Source organism: Neovison vison, chromosome 7 (assembly GCF_020171115.1).
Source record: "Neovison vison isolate M4711 chromosome 7, ASM_NN_V1, whole genome shotgun sequence".
NCBI lineage: Eukaryota > Metazoa > Chordata > Mammalia > Carnivora > Mustelidae > Neogale > Neogale vison.
This window is the reverse complement of record NC_058097.1, coordinates 55,341,838-55,364,201: the sequence shown is the minus strand read 5'-3', so window position 1 is coordinate 55,364,201 and position 22,364 is coordinate 55,341,838. Positions and strand designations below refer to the sequence as shown.

General features: G+C 47.8%; 2 protein-coding genes across 2 annotated transcripts in view; one reads left to right on the top strand and one right to left on the bottom strand.

Annotated features, from left to right (window-relative positions):
* Positions 1-22,364, bottom strand: part of CD177 (CD177 molecule) — a 39,031-nt gene that overhangs the window by 12,611 nt on the left and 4,056 nt on the right. The window contains exon 2 of the mRNA XM_044257239.1: positions 11,480-11,702. Coding sequence (XP_044113174.1) covers positions 11,480-11,648 — 169 coding nt within the window. The 5' untranslated portion in view covers positions 11,649-11,702. The remainder of the gene's footprint in view (positions 1-11,479; positions 11,703-22,364) is intronic.
* TEX101 (testis expressed 101) lies at positions 18,900-21,356 on the top strand. The gene is made up of 5 exons (XM_044257238.1): positions 18,900-18,963; positions 19,089-19,232; positions 19,358-19,576; positions 20,838-20,966; positions 21,127-21,356. The coding sequence occupies exons 1-5, from the start codon at positions 18,900-18,902 to the stop codon at positions 21,354-21,356; spliced, it is 786 nt and encodes a 261-aa protein (XP_044113173.1).

The following is a 22,364-nucleotide window of genomic DNA, read 5'->3' as shown; positions in this document are numbered from 1 at the left end:
TGGCTGTACTCTGTCCTGAGAGTGCTTAAGGATACCCTGGGCTCTCAGTTCTCTTTCTTTTTTTTTTTTTTAAGTGGGTTCCATGCTGGGCTTGAACTCAGTATATGTGCTGCCAAAGCGAGCACTGGGCTTGAACTCAGGACCACAAGACCAAGACCTGATATGAGATCAAGAGTCGGACACTGAACTGACGGAGCCACCCAGACACCTAGGCTCTCAATACTTAAAGAACTGATTCTTGTCCTCCTTTCCATCTCTGAACCTGTCAGGGCACCCTCACCCCTGGGTGGGTTGCTAGGGAACCAGGGATGGTCACTGACAGAAGCAGGTGCACCCCAAATTCCAAAGCATGTGGTGTGTGAGCACTGGCTTGAGAAGTCACCCAACGTGACCAAGGGGCAGCCACACACAATTCCCAAGATATAGGAAGACCAGGTTTCCCTGGCAGAAGAGAAGTGGGTACAGGGAGAGCAATGGATGTTGGCCCTCACATTGCTTTAAGGAAGGAAGGAAGGAAAGAAGGAAGGAGAAAGCAAGCAAGCAAGCAAGCAAGCAGAAACAGGTATACAAAAGACAAAATTCTTTCCCCGATCTGCAACCAGCCTGTAACCAATCAGATGAGACAACTAGAAAACTTGGTGACCAGAGACAGCTATTTGTCTGACTTTTTGTAACTTTTTTTTTTTTTTTAAGTTTTACTTAGTTAAGTAATCTCAGCACACAGTGTGGGGCTCAACGTCACAACCCTGAGGATCAAGAGTGGCTCTCTCCACTGACTGAGCCAGCCAGGTGCCCCTGACTTTTTGTAACTCTTAAAAACTTTCCAGTGGGAATGGATTATTAATTCTCCATTAATTAGGTTACTCAGATTTACTTTGGGACCCAGTCAAGAACCAATGAATAATTTTACATACCAAATAAATTTAGGCTGAAACTGAAGACAAGTTCATGTGTGTACCTTCTGGTAAGACATTCTATTTAGTTCTATCCAACCTGTCCTGGAGCTATCCCTTGCCAGTGAGAACAACAGTGGTCACACCTCATGTCTGAGATTTTTCTTTAACACTACTTTCCCCAGGCCCAACAAGAAGTGGTTATTTGGGTTTTCAACATTATGTCTGTTCTCTACAGAGCATATAAAACCATCCCAAATAGTCACCTAAAACAACAGCCATTTTATCTGTTCACAATCCTGTGGGCCACCAGTTCCACTGGGCTTCCCTTGTCCTGCTTCTGCTGGTCTCACCTGGAGATGCTCACGTGACTGCACTTGTCTGGTAATTTGACGGAGGATGGATGGTTTAAGACAATACCACGCATGTGTCTGACAGCTGGTGCTTGGGAGCTAAGCCCCTCTACGTGGTGTTTCATGCTCATGGTTCAGCCAGATTTTTCTAAGCGAGGGCCTCACACAGCAAAACAGAGGAAGCCCCAATGTGCAAATGTTCATGTTTGCTAAGTTTATTCTAAACTTACTGTCTCATTGGCCAAATGAGTCGCACAGCTATGCCCAGCTTTATTTTATTTTACCTTTTCAAAAATGTCATTTTTAAGTAATCTCTATACATAATATGGGCTTCAGACTCACAACCTTGAGATCAAGAGTCATGTTCTACTGACTGAGTCAGCCAGGGGTCCCCCTGCCAACCTTGCAGGGACAGAGAAATTTATCCCAGCTTTGGATGGGAAAGGCAACAAAGCCACACTGCAGAGGGGTATATGAACAGGGATGGGAAGAATCGGCAGTAATCTATACTGATTATATAAGTTTTCGTTGAAGAGGGGAGAGTGTTTTCCTTAGCTGTCTCCTGACACATGGGACTGGCCATTTTGTAGAATTCTCTTTGGCAACTTTGAGTTTCAGGGATTTGAGAACACTTCACTCAAAGAACCTCTGTTGGATCACTTTAGGATCTCAATTACCTGAGGGCAAAGGTGAAGGAATTTATCAACTCTCCTACCTCTTTCTCATCTTTACTCTTAAGAATTTCCACTGGGTTTTTGGATGGTTTTAAAAAAGAAAAAAAAACTGATCCTGGGACACCTGGGTGGCTCAGTCGATTAAACATCTGACGTTGGCTCAAGTCATGATCTTGGGGTCCTGGGATTAAGCCCTACCTTGGGCTCTGTGCTGAGCATGGAGTCTTGCTTGTACCTCTCCTTCCCCTTCTGCTTCTCCCCCCACAGATGCTTGTTCTCTCTCTTTCTCAAACAAATAAATAAATAAGATCTTTAGGGGGAAAAGGAGATAATTTTATAGATCTTAGGAAGACTAAATCTAATGTTTTCATTAGTGTTAAATTTTCTGAACCATGTCAACTTGGCCCTGCTAGTTTAAAATCAGAGCAATGGGCAACCGTCTGCTGTGTTTAATTTATCAACAGTGATCTACGCCTCGTCATTGGTTTAAAAATAAAGAAGTGTTCTAATCCAGTACAGTGGCCTTTGTAACTTTGAAGACCAAGTGGCCATCTGAGTGTCTCCATAGCCTGTCCCAGGGACAGACTATCCAGCCCACTTCCATGGAGCTGCACAGCCTCAGGTGGTGCCCTCAAGCCCCTCAAATTACCATGATAGGGCAGCACACTGAAGCCCAGAGACTGCCACTGTTGATGAGTCCCTGTGGGAAGGGAAAGGTCTGAGAGGTGCGGACACAGGGCTGGAGAAGGTGAAGGTACTGAAGGGGGACAGATCAAAGGATCTAAGGCAGCTAAAGGGAAAGTCAAAGGGCCAAAAGGAGGAAGGAAGAACAGGGGAGGATGGCAGATGTGCCAGGTTGCTGAATTCCCAAGGTGCCCTGGGGTCTCAGAAAACCTGGCCATTTCTGAAGCTCTGGACTGAAAGGAGGGCAGTATGGTGAAGCATGTGGTCAGCGGGGCAGGGGGCAGAAAGATGGCAGTGGCCCCTGGGATGAGCAAACCATGAGGAAATCTTGAAAGGAGCTGGGAAATTGTCCCACTGCACTACTTCTTCCCATACACAATCTCCAGGTCCTAGAGGAGAGGGAGCCCCACAGGAGTGTGGGAGAACTGCAAGGTTCCTATCAACACAAAGAGCTACCCGTGTCCAGAAGACCTGGAGCACCAAGGGCCAAATGGCAAACGTGGGCCTCTTAGGGGCACCTGGGTTGCTTAGTTGATTAGGTCATGATCACAGGGTCTTGGAATCAAGCCCCGAGTGGGGCTCCCTGCTCGGTGGGGAGTCTGCTTCTCCCCTTACCTGCCCCTCCATTCCACTGGTGCTCTCTCTCTCTCAAATCAATAAATAAAAGTTTAAAAACAGCAACAACAAAACAAAAAAACAACCCAAAGCCAAAACGTGGTCCTCTTGGTCACGCAGCTGGTAAACAGACTGCAAGGTCAGGAGACACGCCTTGTGTTGTGAGAATGTGTGAAAGAAAACTGTTGTTCTGGGCGCCTGGGTGGCTCAGTGGATTGAGCCGCTGCCTTCGGCTCAGGTCATGATCTCAGGGTCCTGGGATCGAGTCCCACATCAGGCTCTCTGCTCAGCAGGGAGCCTGCTTCCTCCTCTCTCTCTCTCTCTCTCTCTCTCTCTGCCTGTCTCTCTGCCTACTTGTGATCTCTCTCTGTCAAATAAATAAATAAAATCTTTAAAAAAAAAAAAGAAAGAAAACTGTTGTTCTTCTGTAGGATGTCCATGTCAACAGCTGCTGGGACTCGTGCAACAGCTCACTGGCCAGGAATCCTTCCTGCGTGTGAGAACGTGATGACGGAGACTGACTCATTGCCGGCTTAGAACATACTGGTGGGAAGGAGACAAGTGCTCGCTCACCATGTCTGATAATGAGCCAATCATGTTCTGTATCAAACTTTGGGTCATAGAGTTCATGGTGGAAGCTGCAGCTACCTTTGTCCTGCATAAGGTCAGAAGGTATATCCCAGATTTGTTCATGACATTTCCAGAGAACCAATGGAAGGTCATGGACTGGTTTAAAGAGATGTGCCAGTTTCTGTTGAACAGAACTCTTATTTATGCCACTGACAAACTTATTTCTGTTGTTTGCAATATGATTGATAGAAAATTCTTGATAAATATGCCATGTTGTTTTGAACACAAAGTGTTTTATTTCTTTCTTTTTTTTAAGATTTTATTCATTTTTTTGTCGGAGAGAGAGCACAAGAGGGGGTGGGGGGCAGCGGGGAACAGCAGGCACAGCAGGCAGAGGGAGAAGCAGGCTGCCCACCAGGCAGGGAGCCCAGTGTGGGATGGATCCCAGGCCGGGATCATGACCCAAGCTGAAGGCAGACCCTTGACCAACTGAGCCACCCAGGCGTCCCTACAAGACATTTTCTAAACCGAATGATTTAGCTACTCGTATGCCTGTATAATCTGGACTCTCTGCGAGAATTCTTGCCACTGGAAAACAATATGATTGATGAAAAAAAACTTTATGGAAATTTCTTGATACATATGCCTAGTTAATTTGGATGCAGATGTTTTCTAAACTAATCCAAAAGCTAATGACGTACTTTATGTTGGCTAACTGAAAATATAACAAAAACTGAACATAATAACAAAACAAAAACTAAGGAAGGAATAAAGCAATTCTGAAGTTCATGGGGGAAAATATAGAGGGTTCGGAGCTAAATTTCTTGCTTTCTGATTCCTATGTAGTTGATGAACACAATGAGTTTTATACTTTAAGACACAATAAAATAGCACCTCTGTTTGGGGGGGGGAGATGTTTTTTAGATCAAATGATGTGATCATGGTTTAACAACTGGTACACCTGTGTAATCTGGGCTTTCTGCAGGAATTCTTATCATCTGGAGAACTGATTGCTTCACTAGCTTATCTACAGCCCTTGGAGGCTGCGTGTGCTCAGCACTCTCATCCAGACATCAACTGGCACATTGTACTGAGCTCACAAAGAAGCCTGGCTCACAACTGTGAACGGGGATTTTCAAAATGAATCACTAATGTTACAGAATCCTAACATGGAGCTCAAGACCATTGCTGAAGTTGTTCCTATGCACTATCACCTCTGGATATAACATGAAATTCTAGCCTGTGTCAACCACAAATGGCTGCGTTCCACCACAGTTCTCAGAAGGAAGCTTATTTCGCTGAGCTCCACAAAGCCACAGTGACCAGTTTACACATAGTAAAGCTAGTTTTTCATATAATAACAATCATAATTCTTTCAGAGTTTATATAAACCTGCAGGTTTTACCTTCGTCAACTCTCTCTCCTCTCTGCTCAGAGTACATTTCACATTCCTCCTGAATCTGCATCTCCCAGATTTCAATAAAGGGTTGGTTTGCTTTGGAGCCTCTGCTCTTTCTTGTTTTACACAATAGAGCAAACAAATTTTGTATCAACAAATGGAGTGTCTTTTAGTCTTATTGCCCCATTCTAGACTGACTTCTTTCTCCTGTGTGGCTCAGGGTCTGTGACCAGGACCCAAAGAAGAGGTAGGGAAAAACCACAGTGATGAGAAAGAGAGCTCCATGGGGCGGGGTGGGGCGGGGTGGGGCGGGGCGGGGATCCACAGCCTGGGTGAGATTTGCTGAATGGATGATGGGGGTAGGGGTGGCTTCTGAGGCCCAGCATCCTCAGGGGGCTTTGGGGATGTCTCTTCTCCCCAGGAGAAGTTCAAGGTGAGAGAATAACAAACCATGAACTGGTTGAAGGAGTTGTGGGCATGCATCTCAAATTTGGCCCAAGTAGAGCAAGCTGGGTTGAGGACTGAGCTGGGGGGATGAACAAGGCCTCCAAACTCATGTTCCAGGGAGCCCACGTTGGGGTGGGGGGTGGTGAAACTCAGAAAGCTCTAGAGAATGACACCCCCCGGGTCAGGGAGAGACCCCTAGGAGGGGGAGAGGGTATGAGTGGAACAATCCTCCCCAGAGAACCGCAGAGGTCATGGGGCTGACCAGGAAACGTGGAGCCTGTGCCTCTCAGACGCTTCAATCGCCTCATTGCAAGCAGAGCTCGGAAACGGCAACCTCGAACTCAGCCCTCACAAGCCCCGGAACCCTACCAACAAAGAGACATTGGGGACTGGTCTGTCCTCATGAATCTATCTGCTCCCTTAGGAGACCCCCACCCAGTGGTCAGTAAATATGCTTTGTAGCCTGGCGGGCAGCTGTGAGAGCTGGGCACCCCCTGCTCCTGGGGGCCAAAGCTTATCCCACCACCCCATCTGTGCAAATGACTTCATACACAGTTTGGGGAATCCCACAGTTGGTGTCACATCTGAGCCGCCCTTGGTGGCAAACACAGGAACTCTGTGGGCTGTCTGCTCGAGAGTTTCAAAAGCACCTACTAGTAGAAAGGCCCTTTTATTTATTTATGAAGAAATAAAACTGGCTGCCAAGTGCCATGAACCCCAGAGAGTTTTCCCCTCCCCCTTCAAGTTGACCCCCAGTCGTCCAGGGCTCGGCAGATTCTGCCCCCTTCACTCAATGCATCTGGGCTTTGTCCATTGAGGTCACCCAGCCTCAGTCCCCTTCCTAACAGCCTCCTGTCCTCCTTGTGCCCCACAAACTACTCTCCCTATGCCTTCCAGTTATGCCAAAACTCCCTGGAGGATCTTGATAATGAGCCCATGAGCTGAAGGCCCCTTGGGAAGAAATGAGACCTTTACCTTCTAGAAGAATCCTGGAGTGATGCTGAAACTGCCCGACACAGGTGCTGCTTTGAGCCAGACCCTGGGAAACCCTGGCCCTCCCTGCCCAAACCAAGATCCCTCCACCCTGGTGCCTTTCTTTCTCCTTGTGCCCTTCTCCTCCATTCCCCTACCCTGGCAACCACACTGTTCCTGACCAGAACCCCCTTCCTCCCTGGAATGACCTCTGGCCTCTGTGTGATCCCCATGCCCTGCAATCCCTCCTGGCTCTCTGGACTCAGCTCCCACACTGGACTCTAACCTCCCTTCCTACTTTCTGCCCTGTGCCACCCCCCTCCCCCCACCATCAATCAACTGGGCCCCACTGCAAAACCTTGAGCTCCTGCGTCCCCAGAGTCTCTGCACTTCTCTGGGCTTTTACTGCTTAATGACTCCCCACTTGGCCAGGAGAACTCCAGTCTTTAGTGTTAGGGTGCTTATCTCCATAACCATCTAACCTGTTTATAAACCCCTTCATGGTCCTGGTGCCCGCAATCCCCTAATGGACTTCACTGTGTCCAAAAGGAGGTGTCTATACGTATGCCCACCCTTCTGAGACTCCCTGGAAAAATGTTTTTTCTTCTCCTTTCTAGCTTCTGGAGGCTGTCCTCATTCTGGGTCCTGGTCCCCCATCACACCTACCCTCGCTCCTCTCACATCTTCTCCTAGGCCAATCCTCCCTTTCTTTCTCTTTTCTCTTCAGATTACAGACAACCCACACAGTCCAGAGCCATCATTCCATCTCACAGGTGCAGTGTCCTTGTCAGGGAATGGAACATTCTGAGGATCCAAGGATAAAACTCAGAATATCTTTGGGGGCAGTTTTCTGCTTTACCGTAGTACTAAAGAACTCCAGTAATTCTCTCTTCATATTAAAAAAAAGTTTTAAAATACTACCCGGCTGCAGCCCTGTGTCCATGATCATGGTAACACGTTGCCCCCCCCCACTCGTATCGTGCCCTCCAGAAGGGACCCAATTCTTCCCATAATCAGCAACACCTTTGCGGGGCACCTGGGTGGCTTAGTGGGTTAAACCTCTGCCTTCGGATCCAGTCATGATCTCAAGGTCCTGGGATGGAGCCCCACATCCAGCTCTCTGCTTAGCATGGAGGCTGCTTCCCCCTGCCTCTCTGCCTACTTGTTATCTCTCTGTCAAATAAATAAATAAAATCTTAAAAAAAAAAAGAAACACCTTTGCTTCTTCTGATTAGCTCTTTTGCGTTGGCAGATTATTCTGAAGAGAACCTTTTCCTTTCACACACTCTTATTCAAAGCAGACCAAACATCCAACAAAGTTTTGTCTTTGTAACAAAGAAAATACTGAATTTCACTTGGACATCACAACACTTGATACCAAAGGCTCTTGTCAAAAGTTCTTATACATAAACCCAGGTAATCTTAGTCTGAGGGAACCAGAACAAATAAAACTGCCTGACCCTGAAACTTCTGCTACTCTCTATGTATGTGCATTCGGGCTCTGTGCTAGGCTTTCATCTGTCCTACGGTGGAACCAATGCCATTTCACACTGGGACAAAACTGTTCTCACCAAACCCATGCACCATACCTTGCTCCCAATGTTTTCCTGTTTTCTGATTCCTCCTACCTGAGGATCATTCACATGGAAGGCTGATTACCTTTCCTACAAAACTTTCTCTCTCTCTCTCTTTTTTTTAAGGTTGTATTTATTTATCTGAGAGAAAGAGTAGGGGGAAGGGCAGAGAAGAGGAAAAAACAAGAAGTGGACTACCCTCTGAGCAGGAAGCCAAACACGGGGTTCAATTCCCAGGACCCCAGGATCATGACCTGAGCCAAAGGCAGACACCCAACTGACCGAGCCACCCAGGTGCCCTCTTATAGACATTTTTATTTCACATAGATCATTTGGGTATGGAGAACCAGAAACTATCAAGACCAGGATATGAGAGCAGACATCAGGGAGAGGCCTCTCCTAACCTTTGATATCCTCATATGCCCCTGTGCTATAACTTCTCAATGTGTCTCTTATTGAATGTCATGTTCAATAAGAGACAGAAAATCTCCATAGCAATGCAATGACGCTTTGTGAGGAATGTAACAGTTAGGAGTGACTTAGGTATTTAATGAATACCCATAATTGACTTAATTTAGCATAAGGGTAATATTTTAAGTTACTGAACATCTTGGAAAATGTCTTCAGGCAAACACAGTACAATACAGAATTAGTGAACAAATACAGTGTTTTAGTATAAAATCATTTTCCTTAATTCATGGGCATTCGTTCCCCAGCCCTCTGCTAGCCCGAATTCCCAGACTCTCTCTGCTCTGACAGCTCCCAGCTCACATGCTTTTCCTCCTTTCAGTCCTGTCTTTTCATTCAAGTCCAGCCTCTGCCTCCCTGGTGTCCTGAGGCTCTCTGAGCCCTCCATGAGCTCCAGACCCTGAGCGCCACCGCCCCTCCGCTGACTGGGATCTCCAGGGGTCTGACCCAGGTTCCTAGAGTCCTGTGCTAGCCCACATGCTGCTGTGCCCTTTAAGCTCTACCTGTGCTCTCACAACTTCCAGCCCTTTGAGATACAAACACCCTCCCTTGAGCTTCTGGAGGTTTCTTTTCATCCTTATGACTATCTACTCCAACGTGGGCTCTCTGAAACCAGTGCTTTTTCTCCAGTGTTGGGGGCTTCTCTGAGTTTTTAAGAGGCTTCAGAGATCCACCAACCCCCTAACCCACCTCTCATTCCCCCCACCAAGTCTGGAAGAATGGCTCCCCCACCACATCCCTCAGGCTCTAGCTGCTCTCCCCACAGCAGGTGGGTCAACCCCCACCTAGACTCCCTAGGCCCCTGGACACTCCTGCCCTCTCAGGTCTGCTTAATCCTAAATGATGCTTAACACACAGACTCTGTACCATGCTTTCTCATCCCCAAATGTCCAAGGGTCATGGGGAAGAGGAGGGGAAGGGGAAAAGACCTAAAGCGCCAGTGACTACAGGGAGTTGAGGGGTTCAGAAGGCAGGCATGGGTATGCCAGTTAGGGATAAAGGGGTGGTGGAACTAGGGGTATTGATGGGGGACAATCAAAGGATTCGGGAGAGCTGAAGGAAATATCTATGTTATGTAAAGGATGAATAAAGATCAGCGGATGATGAGAAGGGAGTAGGCTTAGATGAGCCAGGTTGGGGGGAAATGCCCATATGGCGGGAAATGCCCATCGAAGTCCCCAGTGTCCTTAGCAGAAGTTCACCATTTCCGGAGACACATAACTGAATGAGTGCAACAGCAGTAACACAGTCAGTGACAGAAGAAAAGAGGATAAACTACAGAAGAAGGTACCCATGGAGTAACAGAGAGTTAAGCCAGAGAGAAAAAAGCTCCAGAAGAGGTGCGCCCAGGTGGCTCATTCAGTTGAGCACCCGGCTCTTGATTCCGGCTCAAGTCCTGGGATGGAGCCCCACATCAGGCCCCTTGCTCAGTGGGGACTCTGCTTCTCTCTCTCTCCCTCTGCCTTTCACCCAGCTTGTGCTCTCTCTCTCAAATAAATAAATCTTTAAAAGAAAAAAAAAACTTTAAAAGAGTAGGGAAAGGGTCCGGCTTGTTCAATCTCCTCACACAATCTCTAGATCTGAAGCTTTGGAATCCCTGTCCTCTTTTCAGCTCAGACAGTCCCTGAGTGTTGTAAGAGTGTTGTCCACCCTTTCAGGTGGACAAATCCCTTGAGATCAGGGACACTGAAGGAAGGGGAACCAGAGCAACTGCTTCTTCGAAAATCCATCCTCTTTAGAAACAAAACCACATCTCAGAAGACTTCACATTGTTAAAATGTCCATACCCCTAAAGTGACATACACATTCAGGCAATCCACATTAAAATTCCAATCGCATTTTTGGCAGGAAGTAGAAAAAAATCATCCTTCAATTTATAACCCCATGGAGCCAGAACACTCTAGAAAAAGAAAAAGTGGGAGGCTTGGGTATCCCAATTTCAAAACACGTTACTGAGATACAGGAAATAAAATAGTGAGGTCCTGGCACAGACACAGAGACACACACATAGACCAAAGGAATAGAAGAGAGAGGCCCCAGATAAACCTTTCCATACATGGCCAAATGATCTTCCACAGGGTGCCAATCCCACCTGAACGAGAAAGGACAGTCTCTTCAATGAAAAGACTTGGGAAGATAGGGTATCACATACAAAGAAGGAAACTGGACCCTTCCTTTCTACCACACACAAAAATTAACTGAAAATAGATAATGATTCTCCATAGAAAACCTAAGACCATGAAGCTGAGAGAGGAAAAGGGGAGAAAAGCATCATGACATTGGATTTGGCAATGATGTCTAGAACATGACGTCAAAAACACAGGCAATAAGAGCCAACTAGAAAAACAGGGCCATTTCCAGCTTAAAGACTGTTGGCCCGCCAGAGAAACAATCAAACAAGTGGAAGGGGAACCTACAGAATGGGAAAAGGATTTGCAACTCGTATATCTACTAATGGGTTCATGTCTAGAAGATGTAAAAACCCTAAAAGTCACAACAATGAGAAAAACAAACTAGACGATTAAACAATGGACAGAAGTCTTGAAAAGACATTTCTTCAAAGATATACAATGGCCACCAAGCTTCTGAGAACATGCTCAGTAATCATTACATAAAGCAAGTCAAACAACGTACCATGTCACACCCATTAGGATGGCCGCTAGCAACAACAGTAGCCAAAAGAACCAAAACCCAAAAACCATACAACAGATTGTGTTGGCAAGGATCCGAAGGAACTGGAACCCTGACGCGATGTTGGTGAAAATGTAAAATGGCCCCTCTGCCCTGGAACACAGTGCAGTGTTTCCTCCCAATGAGGAAACCGACTTACCACGTGACACAGCCATAGCACTCCTGACTTGACATCCATAAGAACTGGAAGCAGCGTTACAAAGGGCTACTCGCACGTCCCCGTTCATTGCAGGGTTCCTCTCCAGAGTCAAGAGGTAGAAGCACCCATGTGTCCACACACAGAGGAATGGAGAAAGAACGCCTGGCATCTACATACAATGGAACGCTATTCCATCTTAGAAAGGAAGGTCATTCTGTAATTTCTGTGAAGTAAAATGGGCAAGTCACACAAAGACAAATACCCTATGGTTCCCCTTATATGTGGTATCTAAAGTAGTCACACTTAAAAAATGGGAAGAACTGTGGGGACCGTGGGGGCAGAAGGGGAGGAAACACAGACCTATGGGTACAGATCGTCAGTCACAAAATGAGCAGGGGCTAGAGATGCACTGTTTGACAATGAGACTATATCTATGCTGCTGAACTATGTACACTGGTTCATGGCTAAAGGTAGTACATGAAATGTTATATGTTTTTTACTCTAATTTTTTTAAGAGACTGCTTTAAGGGAGAAATTGGGGTGAAGAGTCCTGGAGCCTTTGAAACCTTCCTGTCTTCAAAAAGGAAGCTCTGGGTGGGACAAATACAGTATGTTGGTGGGTGAGGTTCATTTCCTACTCCCAATCAGCCCATTTCACTCCAGATGGTTTCTTGTTGGATCTCTGAGCCTCTCAAGAGCCCACAATGGGGAGGAGGCTCGAACTCCAGTGATAATCGGGAGATGAGGGGCCAAGATGGGAGGGGAAGGGGCATGCAGGGATGGAAATAGGGGTAGAGGAGGGAGCAGTGTCGAAGGGGGCAGATGAAAGGATTCAAGAGAGCTGAGGAGTCCAAGATGTCACATTCAAAAAGAAAAAAAAAAAAAAAAGAAGCAGATGCCTAGCTGGCTCACGGTATGTAGGGCATGAGACTCTTAATCTCAGGGCCATGGGCTCAAGTCCCATGTAGAATGTACCTTAAAAATAATACTAATAGTTAATTAAATTTAATAAGGAAGAAAGAGGACAGGGGATGTTGAGGAGGGAGACGCCTTAGGTGAGCAGGATGTGAAGTTCCTGAGTCAGCGGCTATGTGGCCTTTGAAGCTCTCTTGTGTTCAAGAAAATATTTGCCTTTTCTGAAGACACTAAACGGAATTAGCACCCTAAAGGTGAAGTGTCTAGCAGGCAGTGAAGAGGAAAGTGGAGGAGAGTCACTCGTGGTGTTGACAGATGGTTAGGGCAAAGAGGACACTTTGCAAAGGGCGCAAAATGTGTCTCTTGATGGCGTTCTTCCCACTCACGAGCTCCAGAATAGGCATCGAGGGAACCCCTCCAAGTGGGTAGAGCTGCAACGTCATGGGAAAGGGACCAGAGCCACTGCTTCTCGGAATATCAATCATCCTCACCCAAGAGAGCCAGATGGTGCCCTGGGGCCTGTCCTCATTCTGCACTCAGGAGTACCACTGGGCTTCATGTTAAGAGACAGGATTTCTTACCACAGTTTTTTACCCCCACGAAGCCCTGGGCCGTGGCAGTCACACTGGTGAGCCCTGGGCTTGTTGAACAGACCTTCCCTTTTCCTAGGAAGCTTTGCAGCTTGGGACCATGAACCCTCAGCCTCCCTGCCTGCTGATGGCCTGAGAGAGCTTCCCTGCAGGGGCTGCCCTCCCGGGTACAAATGGGCTGGGATGAAGGCACATGATGAACCTAAAGACCCAGAGGAAGGATCCTGGCTCCAGAGAGACCATGGAGGGGAAAGAATGGGTGTGGAATAAGCACCCAGTGGGGAGGGACATCTCTCCCCGAGCTACCTGGAAATACGCAGTCTGCCATGTTCTGGTTCTTTCGCCTCATCATTCAAATGAGGCTAGAATTTCGTGTGAAGAGCTACACGGAAGGTTTGAGTCTTCATGACCCCACCACACATTTACAAGAAAGGGGATCTACCTCCAGGAATGAAAGGACAGGGAAACCATCCCTCTCTACTCACACCCACCTCCCCTCAAACCTGGAACAGCCAGTGCGTCTGAAGCCTGGGGGTCCAGCAGGCAGGGCTTTGGGGGCCACATGAGGGATCTGCACCTTATTCAAGGTGCAGTTAGAAATATCTAAAGGGACTATTTATTCGTGGTTTTATTTGTTTTCCAGAAGTGACAGGATCTATTTACATGATGTTATTCTAGTGGTATCGCTCTGCTTGCCTGATGGAAATGGCCTGAGAGAGAGGAAATGGTAGAAGCCGAGTGTGGTGGGCAGACCAGTGACCCCCAAAGGTGTACACACCCTGCTCCTCAGAGCCTGTGAATATATGACTAGACAAGGCAACGGGGAATTAAGGTTGTTAACAGGCTGGTCTTTAAATGGGGCGATGATCTTGAGCAATCCCTCTGGCTCTTTCTGGGTCAGGCTGCTATCTACAAAACGTTAGGATTCACAGATTGTGTTGTGTGAAGCCACTACAGTTGTGCTCATTTGTTAGAGCAACAGCAGGAACCTAATGCCCTGCAAGACTGGTGAGACCCTGCCACATCCGTGTAGGAAAGGGCAGTTTGGATTTGTGGTCATGGTGGAGAAGAAAGTGAGAGAGAATTAGGAGAAATGTCAGGGCAGGTGGGGGACCTGGCGAGGCTTGGGTGACAGATTCCACGTGGGGCAGGAGGGACCAAAGATTCAATAGTGACTCATGATTCTTGCTGCAGCAACCATGTGGTGGGAAAGAACTTTAACAGGAGATGTGTGCACGCTGAGCCTGTGTGAGGACCGGAAGTGAACATTGGAATTATGTGTGCAGTTAAGGTGCTGAGAGGGGATGCTGGGATGGGTTTGGCCCAGTCCCAGCTCATGTGAGAGGCCAGGGACGAGAGGTGGGGGCAGTCAGTCCGGTGGGCACGATCCTCACAGTGTCCACCAGGGCCTGGAGGCATCCATCAAACTGCGCATGTTCCCACACACACTTGAAAAATGTATCCAGTGGGGCACCTGGGTGGCTCAGTCAGTTAAGCATCTGACTCTTGATTTCCACTCAGGTCATACTCTCAAGGTCATGGGACTGAACCCCACAGTAGGCTCCACACACAGTAAGAAGTCTGCCTCTCCCTCTCCACCTGCCCCCAACTCCTGCTGGTGTATACTCTCTTTCTAATAAATAAATACAATCTTTAAAAAAATAAAAACTGAACCTAAAGAAAATTTACTATTACTTATTTTACGTCAGTAAATGCAGTTTTAAACCCACACTAACTCTGAATGCCTGCTTTTGTGTTACTTTATATAGAAGTAGGTTGGGGCCATCTTTATACTGCCAAAAATGAATTCAAAAAACACAAATAAAAATGCCATGCTCGGGGTGCCTGGGTGGCTTAGTGGGTTAATCCTCTGCCTTCGGCTCAGGTCATGGTCTCAGGGTCCTGGAATCAAGCCCCGAATCTGGCTCTCTGCTCAGCAGGAAGCCTGTTCCCCTCCCCCTCTGCCTGCCTCTCTGCTTACTTGTGATCTCTGTCTGTCAAATAAATAAATAAAATCTTAAAAAAAAACCCAGAAAACAAAAAACAAAAACTGCCATGCTCCCTCCCTGACTAGGGTCAAGCAAGCAGATACATACAGGCAACTTACTTTAGACTAGAAAAGGAAAAAAAAAAACAAAAACAAGTCCCCTTATCTAAGCTTGTGACTTCTGGTACAAACTTAAAAAAACATTTCAGGGAGCTATATGTGGAACAATGTCCAAAGCCCACTCTGAAAGGGAAAACACTCAAATTCCAAGAAACCAGGGCAGAGGGACCTTGTTGAAGACACAGGACATTCAGTAGAGACCCCAGAAAAAAATCATACCTTAGGAGTGGGGCTAAACCAGCCCTAGAGTGAAGTTTATACCCGAGCTAGTAAGATTTAAATATTCTATATTATCCTATACTATATAATCTTAAATAGTTCCAAATATTAGCAACCAACAGTGGGAAGTGAAATATTTTTTAAAAATACCATTTGAGGGGCAGCTGGGTGGCTTAGTGGGTTAAGCCTCTGCCTTCGGCTCAGGTCATGGTCTCAGGGTTCTGGGATCAAGCCCTGAATCTGGCTCTCTGCTCAGCAGGGAGCCTGCTTCCCCCTCTCTCTCTCTGCCTGCCTCTCTGCCTACTTGTGATCTCTGTCTGTCAAATAAATAAATAAGATCTTTAAAAAAAAAAAAAAGGGTGCCTGGGTGGTTCAGTGGGTTAAAGCCTCTGCCTTCGGCTCAGGTCATGATCCCAGGGTCCTGGGATCGAGTCCTGTATCAGGCTCTGTGCTCATCGGGGAGCCTGCTTCCCCTCTCTCTCTGCCTGCTGCTCTGCTTACTTGTGTTCTCTCTCTGTCAAATAAATAAATGAAATCTTAAAAAAAAAAGAAGGAACCAACCCTACCAACACCTTGACTTTGGGCTTCCAGCCTCCAGAAGTGTGATGATAATACCTTTTGTTGTGTAGGCCTCCTGGGCTTTGGTACTTAGTTATGGCAGCCCCAGAAAACAAATCCACAGGCCAAGAGCCAATTTAGGATAAATTCACTACAGGAGCTAAAAGCCAGCTTCGGGGTCAGGCCTGAAGACAAGGCAAGTGCTAGTCAGAGAAATGGGAAGAGTTGAGGAAGGGTCCCAGAGCCTAAGGTACAGGGTCCTTAGGACCACCACCTCTTCATATTTATACTAACTGTCCCTTATGTTTTTATTAATAATATATTAATAGGTATACTTAATATTAACTGTCCCCAATGGAAAGCTTTTAATGTATTTTTTACATAAAATTAAGAGCTTTTACTACCACCATTCTGACTGAGGCATTTTCTCTATTGAAAATAAATATTCACTTATAGCTTAACTTCCAGGAATAGTACCAATTCTGAAAGTACACAAAGGGTACTTTATTTTATGTATAGATGCTGAGAGTTGAGAGGGGTAGTAACTTGGATTTCTGGGTCCAGATGACGGTAGGCTAGGACCTAGCTAGACCCCTGAGTCTGATGAAGGAGGGACTGGGGGCCTGGACTCCTGGGTCTGAGAGAGGAGGGGTTGGGGGTCTGGACTCCTTGGTCTAAGGGAGGAGGTGCTGGGGGTCTGGACCCCTGGGTCTGAGGGAGGAGAGGGCCGGAAACATGGACTCACAGATTCCTGAGAGATGAGAGAACTCAGGGCCAGGCATCAGGGACCCATGATTTGAAGTGGATTTCTTTCTATCTTTTCTCTTACTTTGCTCCTGAAGGCTGTGCCAAAACCACAATGAGCACTAAAAACTGTCTATCCCCTAAGCCTGTTCCTTGTTAGGAGGCATCAATCAAGACAAAGAACCGCCAAAGCTTCCAGAGTATGCCAGACAGATAGGACAGAATCACCCATGCTCACTACCATCATACAGAGAGACCTACTCCCCGGAAAACTGTGGGCACTGTCTAGCCAGATTGCTGGGGCAAGGCTGGGATTGGCCATGGCTCTTTTGTAAGGGGCTTCCCCCATTCCTGACTCCTAACAATCCCAACACATCCTGTCCTCTAGCCCCAGGATCTAAAGGCATCTGACACCTAAATATTTTTCACCCCCTCCAGGAATCACATGCCTATTCTTAGTGTTTAGAATGTTAAAACATGAAATAATTAAGGGCTATGATATAACCCAATTGTAGCTCTTTTGTCCTTAGTTCATCTTAGTTCATCTTTGAAAGCATTTCTGGTGAATTCTTAAAAGGATATCACTCCTTATCTAGCTAAACTGCTTTCTCTTAATATTTGTATTAACTCTCTATAGTTTGTTGTTGTTGTTATTGTTCTAATTGTGGTATTTTCTCTATTAGAAACAAATATTACAGCCCCTGGGTGGTTCAGTCAGTTAAGCGTCTGCCTTCAGCTCAGGTCCTGATCCCCCGGGATCTAGTCCCACATCAAGCTCCCTGCTCATCGGGAGTCAGCTTCCCCCACCCTCCCCTGGCTGGTGTTTTCTCTCTTGCTTGCTCACTCTCTCTCTCTCTCTCAAATAAATAAAATCTTCAAAAATAATGAATAAATACTCATTTACAACACGGCACTCACAGAAACAGCACCACGTCTGAGAGTACACAAAACACCCCTTTGCTTCATGTTACATATAGATCTGAAAAGCTTCCAATTCCAGCCAGGAATGAGAAATCCGAATGAAAGCCACGTCTTCCTGGTGTAGAGGCACAGCCACGTGGGGGAGCTATGGCGGCAACCTGTGCCCTCACAGTCACGGCTCATGCACGGCGTCAGTGATGCTGGAAACGACTCTGAAGACGGCTTTGCTCGTGCTGTGACCCCACCGGCCCGCCAGGATCCACCGTCAGGGAAGGTGACGAGACCAAGCTGCCTCCCAGTGTCTAGGACCACCGGGCGGGGGCGGGGTCGAGGCTGGGCACATGGAAGGGGGAATAGTTCAGTGGAGGGCAGCGGAGGACAGTGGAGGGCAAGGGTGTGACCTCCAAGCACAGCCAACTCCACCGCCCCATGAGAGAAAGCGGTCAGGGAGGCCACTTGAGGACACACCACCGGCCTGGCTTTCCTCGCCAAGCGCAGCAAACACCTGTTCCCCTCCCCCCAATTCCAGCATGCTCGCCATTCTGCGCATGCGTGCCTTCTAAGCCCGCCAGGAACGGACTTCTCCAAGGCCAATTGGGTGCAACGTTTTTCGGGTTCATCCAATGAGCGCATCAGATGCTTTCACAATGACCAATGGGGCTTCGAGTGACCTGTTGGGCAAAGGTGGCCCCGCCTTCCGTGTCTCTCTGAGAGGCCAAGTCAAGGCGGAGTGGAATGAGAGGGGCGTTCTAGGACGTTCCTCCAGCAGCGTGAGGTTCCTGTGAGGTTATCTGAAAGCCAGGTGGAATCCGGGTCCCTTAAAGAGGAAAGGAGGGCTGAGGACCCAGACTCCTGGGTTCTGTGGAAAGAGGATGGGGGGAAAGAACTCCTGGGTCTGAGAGGGGAGGAGGCCGGGGACTCAGAATCCTGGGTCATGCGGGAAATGGCGGCTGGAACGTAAAGCCCTGGAGCCCTCGATAGAACAGGACTGGGATGGCAGAATTTCGAGCTGTGGGAGGCCCGGGGGCCGAGAATCCCGGGGCGTGGGAGAACATGGGCTTGACCCCGGGCTGAGGCTGAAGGGGCGTCTGGGCCGGACCCCAAGGTGGGGCGGTACTGGTCGCTGAACACCTTTGGCTTCGGGGAGTAGGGATTTGGGTCGGAGGGTTGCCCTGTGGAAACAGGCACAGCTCAGACTCGCAGGCTAGACCGTGGGGACCACGGTCTTCTGTGGCGCCGTGCGCCCCACGGCACCAGTCCTCGCCGCAACGTCTGTGCAGCCTCGTTGTGTGAGGCTGAGCAGCCCCCTCTTCTCTCTCTAATCGCAGATCCTTGGCCGCTCTTCCAGGCGGCTCTGAAAGACGCCATGGCAGCCGGTCGCGTCCAAAGTTTGCTGTTCCTCCTCCTCCTCGGGCCCCCCTCCTTGGCCTGTAAGAATGGGGGTTGGGGGTGGGGGAGGGCTGGTTCACAGAGGAGGCACCTCTGGAGAAGAGGACGGGCCAGGGCCGCACAGGGGAGGCCAAGCGTGCTTCCCTTGATCTCCTTTCCTCCGCAGTGGAGCCAAGTTTGTACTGTCACAGGGGCATATCCACGAGTATAGTAAAGGACCCAAAGAGGACGTTTAACTGGACCACAGAGAAAGTTGAGACTTGTGACAGTGGGTCGTTCTGCCAGGAATCCCTTCTGATGATTAAAGCAGGTAAATGGGGAAAGGGCAGCTGGGTTGGGTGGGTGGAGGGGTCTGTCCTGGCAGGGCCATTCCCCCTCCCCGGGGCCAAACCCTAGGTCCACATCCTGCTTTCCTTCCCAACTGTCTCCGAACAGGGGCCAAGACAGCAGTTCTGGGCACCAAGGGCTGCGTCACGGAGGGGACCCTGGCGACAACGTATATCCAGCACTCCCCACCCCCAGGCATAATCACAGTATCCTACAGCAGCTACTGTGATGAGTCCTTATGTAACAGCAAGGGGAGCTTAATGGAGCTGTGGAGGGAGGAAGAGACCCAAAGAACGCCAGGAGGTGAGACATGGGGACTGAGAGAAGGTAGGCAAACCCCTGAAAAGATGGCGGGCCTTCCTTCTCTGTGTTCTTACTTAGCTCAGGCCCAACGGGGCCATACACAAAAGAACCTCATTTTTTTAAAAGATTTTATTTATTTATTTGACAGAGAGGGAGAGATCACAAGGAGGCAGAGAGGCAGGCAGAGAGAGGGAGAAGCAGGCTCCCCGGTGAGCAGAGAGCCTGATGTGGGGCTGGATCCCAGGACCCAGAGATCATGACCTGAGCCAAAGGCAGAGGCTTAACCCATGGAGCCACCCAGGCGTCCCAGAACCTCAGAACTTTTGCCTGACTTTTTCTTTTTCTTTTTTTTTTTTTTAAAGATTTTATTTATTTATTTGACAGACAGAGATCACAAGTAGGCAGAGAGGCATTGCCTGCCTTTTTCTAAGTTGTTACCTTGGGGTCTCAACACTGCTCAGAGCACCAGGAAGGCAAAGAAGGCCGTGGTGTTAAGTTTGGTTTTGTGTTTCTTAAACAATAAGGGGTCAGTGGAGGTTTCCAGGATGGTATGGCTTAATCAGTCTGGCAGCTACTGCTTCCCGGATTTGGCCAGCCCCTATGGCAATCGCCCTGCCTACCTTTTCAGCTTAACTTCCTTTTCTTCCTTCCCTGTTTATTGTGTTCCAGCTGGGGCCAGTAGTCAAAATATTTAACAAAAGATATAGTACTGGCCAATCAGAATAGATGCTGGCCATGAAAAACCAGTCCAGCCCTATCTGTGTCTACCAACTGAATACTAACACGGCAGTGTCTCCCAGTCCCCCAAATCCAGCAAGCTGCTCACACCTCCAGACCTTTTCCTTGCTGTTCACTTTGCTACTCCCCCAACCCCCATTTTCACTCAGCTAATCTCTGTTTACCCTCCACCTCAACTCAGGTGTCTGCTCTGTAAAAATAGTTAGCAAATTCTTCCAAATAGATATTCCTCCATTCATTCGCCATTATCTTCGGACACAGTGCCTACTGAGAGGTACTAAAATTACTGGCATGTCCTACTCGGTGATGTCAATGACAGGAACTGTGTCCTTTTCATCTCTGTCTCTACACCTAAGCACACAGTTTGGAAGTCATGTTGGGTGGGTTCTGATAGCAAAGAGAAACAGTTGAAAAGGTATGGGGAGATTGCAGTGATAGGCCTTGATTGCAGTGGTGTCAGCAGCAAAGACTTGGGGAAGAAAGGAAGAAAGAAGAGACAAATCCAGAGGCAGGACATACCTTAATTGCCCTCTGTTTTGCCTTCTAGCTCCCAGTGTGTCACCACGCTTCCACTGCCCAACCTGTGTGGCTCTGGGAACCTGTCCGAATGCTCCTTCTCTTCCCTGTCCCAATGATACAATTCAGTGCTATCAAGGAAGACTTCAGATCACTGGAGGTAAACTCAACACCCAGTGGTTTCAGAGGCTGGAAAACCAGACATCTGGGTGGATCCCAAGAGGTTCTGACACTCCAGGATTCTAGGAATGAGGAAGGAATGATTCCCTTCTGATTTCCTAAAACATCTATGCATCTTCCCATCCTTTCTTGTTCTACAGGAGGCATCAGCTCATTTTTGGAGGTCAAAGGCTGTACATCCATAATTGGTTGCAGGCTGATGTCTGGGATCTTTACAGTAGGGCCCATGTGGGTGGAGGAAATTTGTCCATATCAGTCTCTCCCTCAGCCCCGAAAGACTGAAAATGGGGCCACCTGGCTTCCTGTTTTGGTTTGGAGGTTAGAGCTAGTGCTGCTGCTGTTACTGCAGGAACTTGTCCATTGTTCCTGAGGAAGTGCTTCTCATCCTGGACTGCAGGACACCTCTTCTGACTGGAAGCCTTCTGACTGCTGGTCAGCAAGTTGAGGAGCGAGTGGAGAGCTGAAGAACAGAGAGTTCCTATGGATGTATTTTATATTTCTAATAAAGTTTCTGCTGTGATTGCTGTAAAACCCAAGTCTAGAAGTGGAATTTTAGTGCTGAAAGGACCCTGAAAATTCACTGTCTCCAACCCACACATTTTGCAGAAAGGGAAGCAGAGATCTGGAAAACTTCACTATCTCACACTAACATAGCGATGGGCAGAGCAAGACCCGAATTTTGATACTTGGACCTAAAGTCTGGTTTTCCTTCCACTCTTAATTGGTCACTTTCTCTTGCTAGCTGGGCAAGAAATCAGCATTAGTCTCCTTCAGAGCACTCTGAGCCCAACCTTAAGGACACAGTTGGCTGTGTTGTTCTAGTATTTCTCTGGGAGGTATGGCAGAATTTGAAAAATCAGACTCCAAATTCTTCTGTTATAACAGACCCCATCTCCTATGTCCTGTCTCTTGCCCATTTACATTATTCCTTCTCTTCTCTGCTGCCTACTTCATGCATTTTCAGGGCACACAGGGAACATCAGAGGCAGCTGGGGCTCAGCAGGGTATGAAAACTGGGGTCTGGGACTCTTGGGAGGAAGATGTGTTTTTGACTTCTGCTTCTTACTCAAGAACACATAAAACCCATCTCATAAAAGACTCCAATGATAGAGGAACCACATAGGGAAAAGTAAAAGGTGGGGAAATGATAAGGGGGGAACAGGCATTATTTCATTTAAATAGTTTTATTGTGGTTTACCTGACATAGCCAACTGCACTGGGGGTGGAAGGAGACTTAATGCAGACTACTGACCCCACAGAGGACAAAGGACAGGGGAGTTTGGCCATAGTATAGTCCATCCAAGTTCCTTCTAGAAAGTTTTGGTTCTAAATCAACTCTTTGAGTTAAAGGCACACTCCAGCTAATACTTCATCTTTG

Bases quoted from the DNA above. Each gene is read 5' to 3' on its own strand.
- TEX101 (XM_044257238.1), top strand. From the start codon at position 18,900: ATGGCAGCCGGTCGCGTCCAAAGTTTGCTGTTCCTCCTCCTCCTCGGG. The intron at 18,964-19,088 runs GTAAGAATGGGG...TTTCCTCCGCAG, and splicing joins CGGGCCCCCCTCCTTGGCCT to TGGAGCCAAGTTTGTACTGT. The intron at 19,577-20,837 runs GTAGGCAAACCC...TTTGCCTTCTAG, and splicing joins GACATGGGGACTGAGAGAAG to CTCCCAGTGTGTCACCACGC.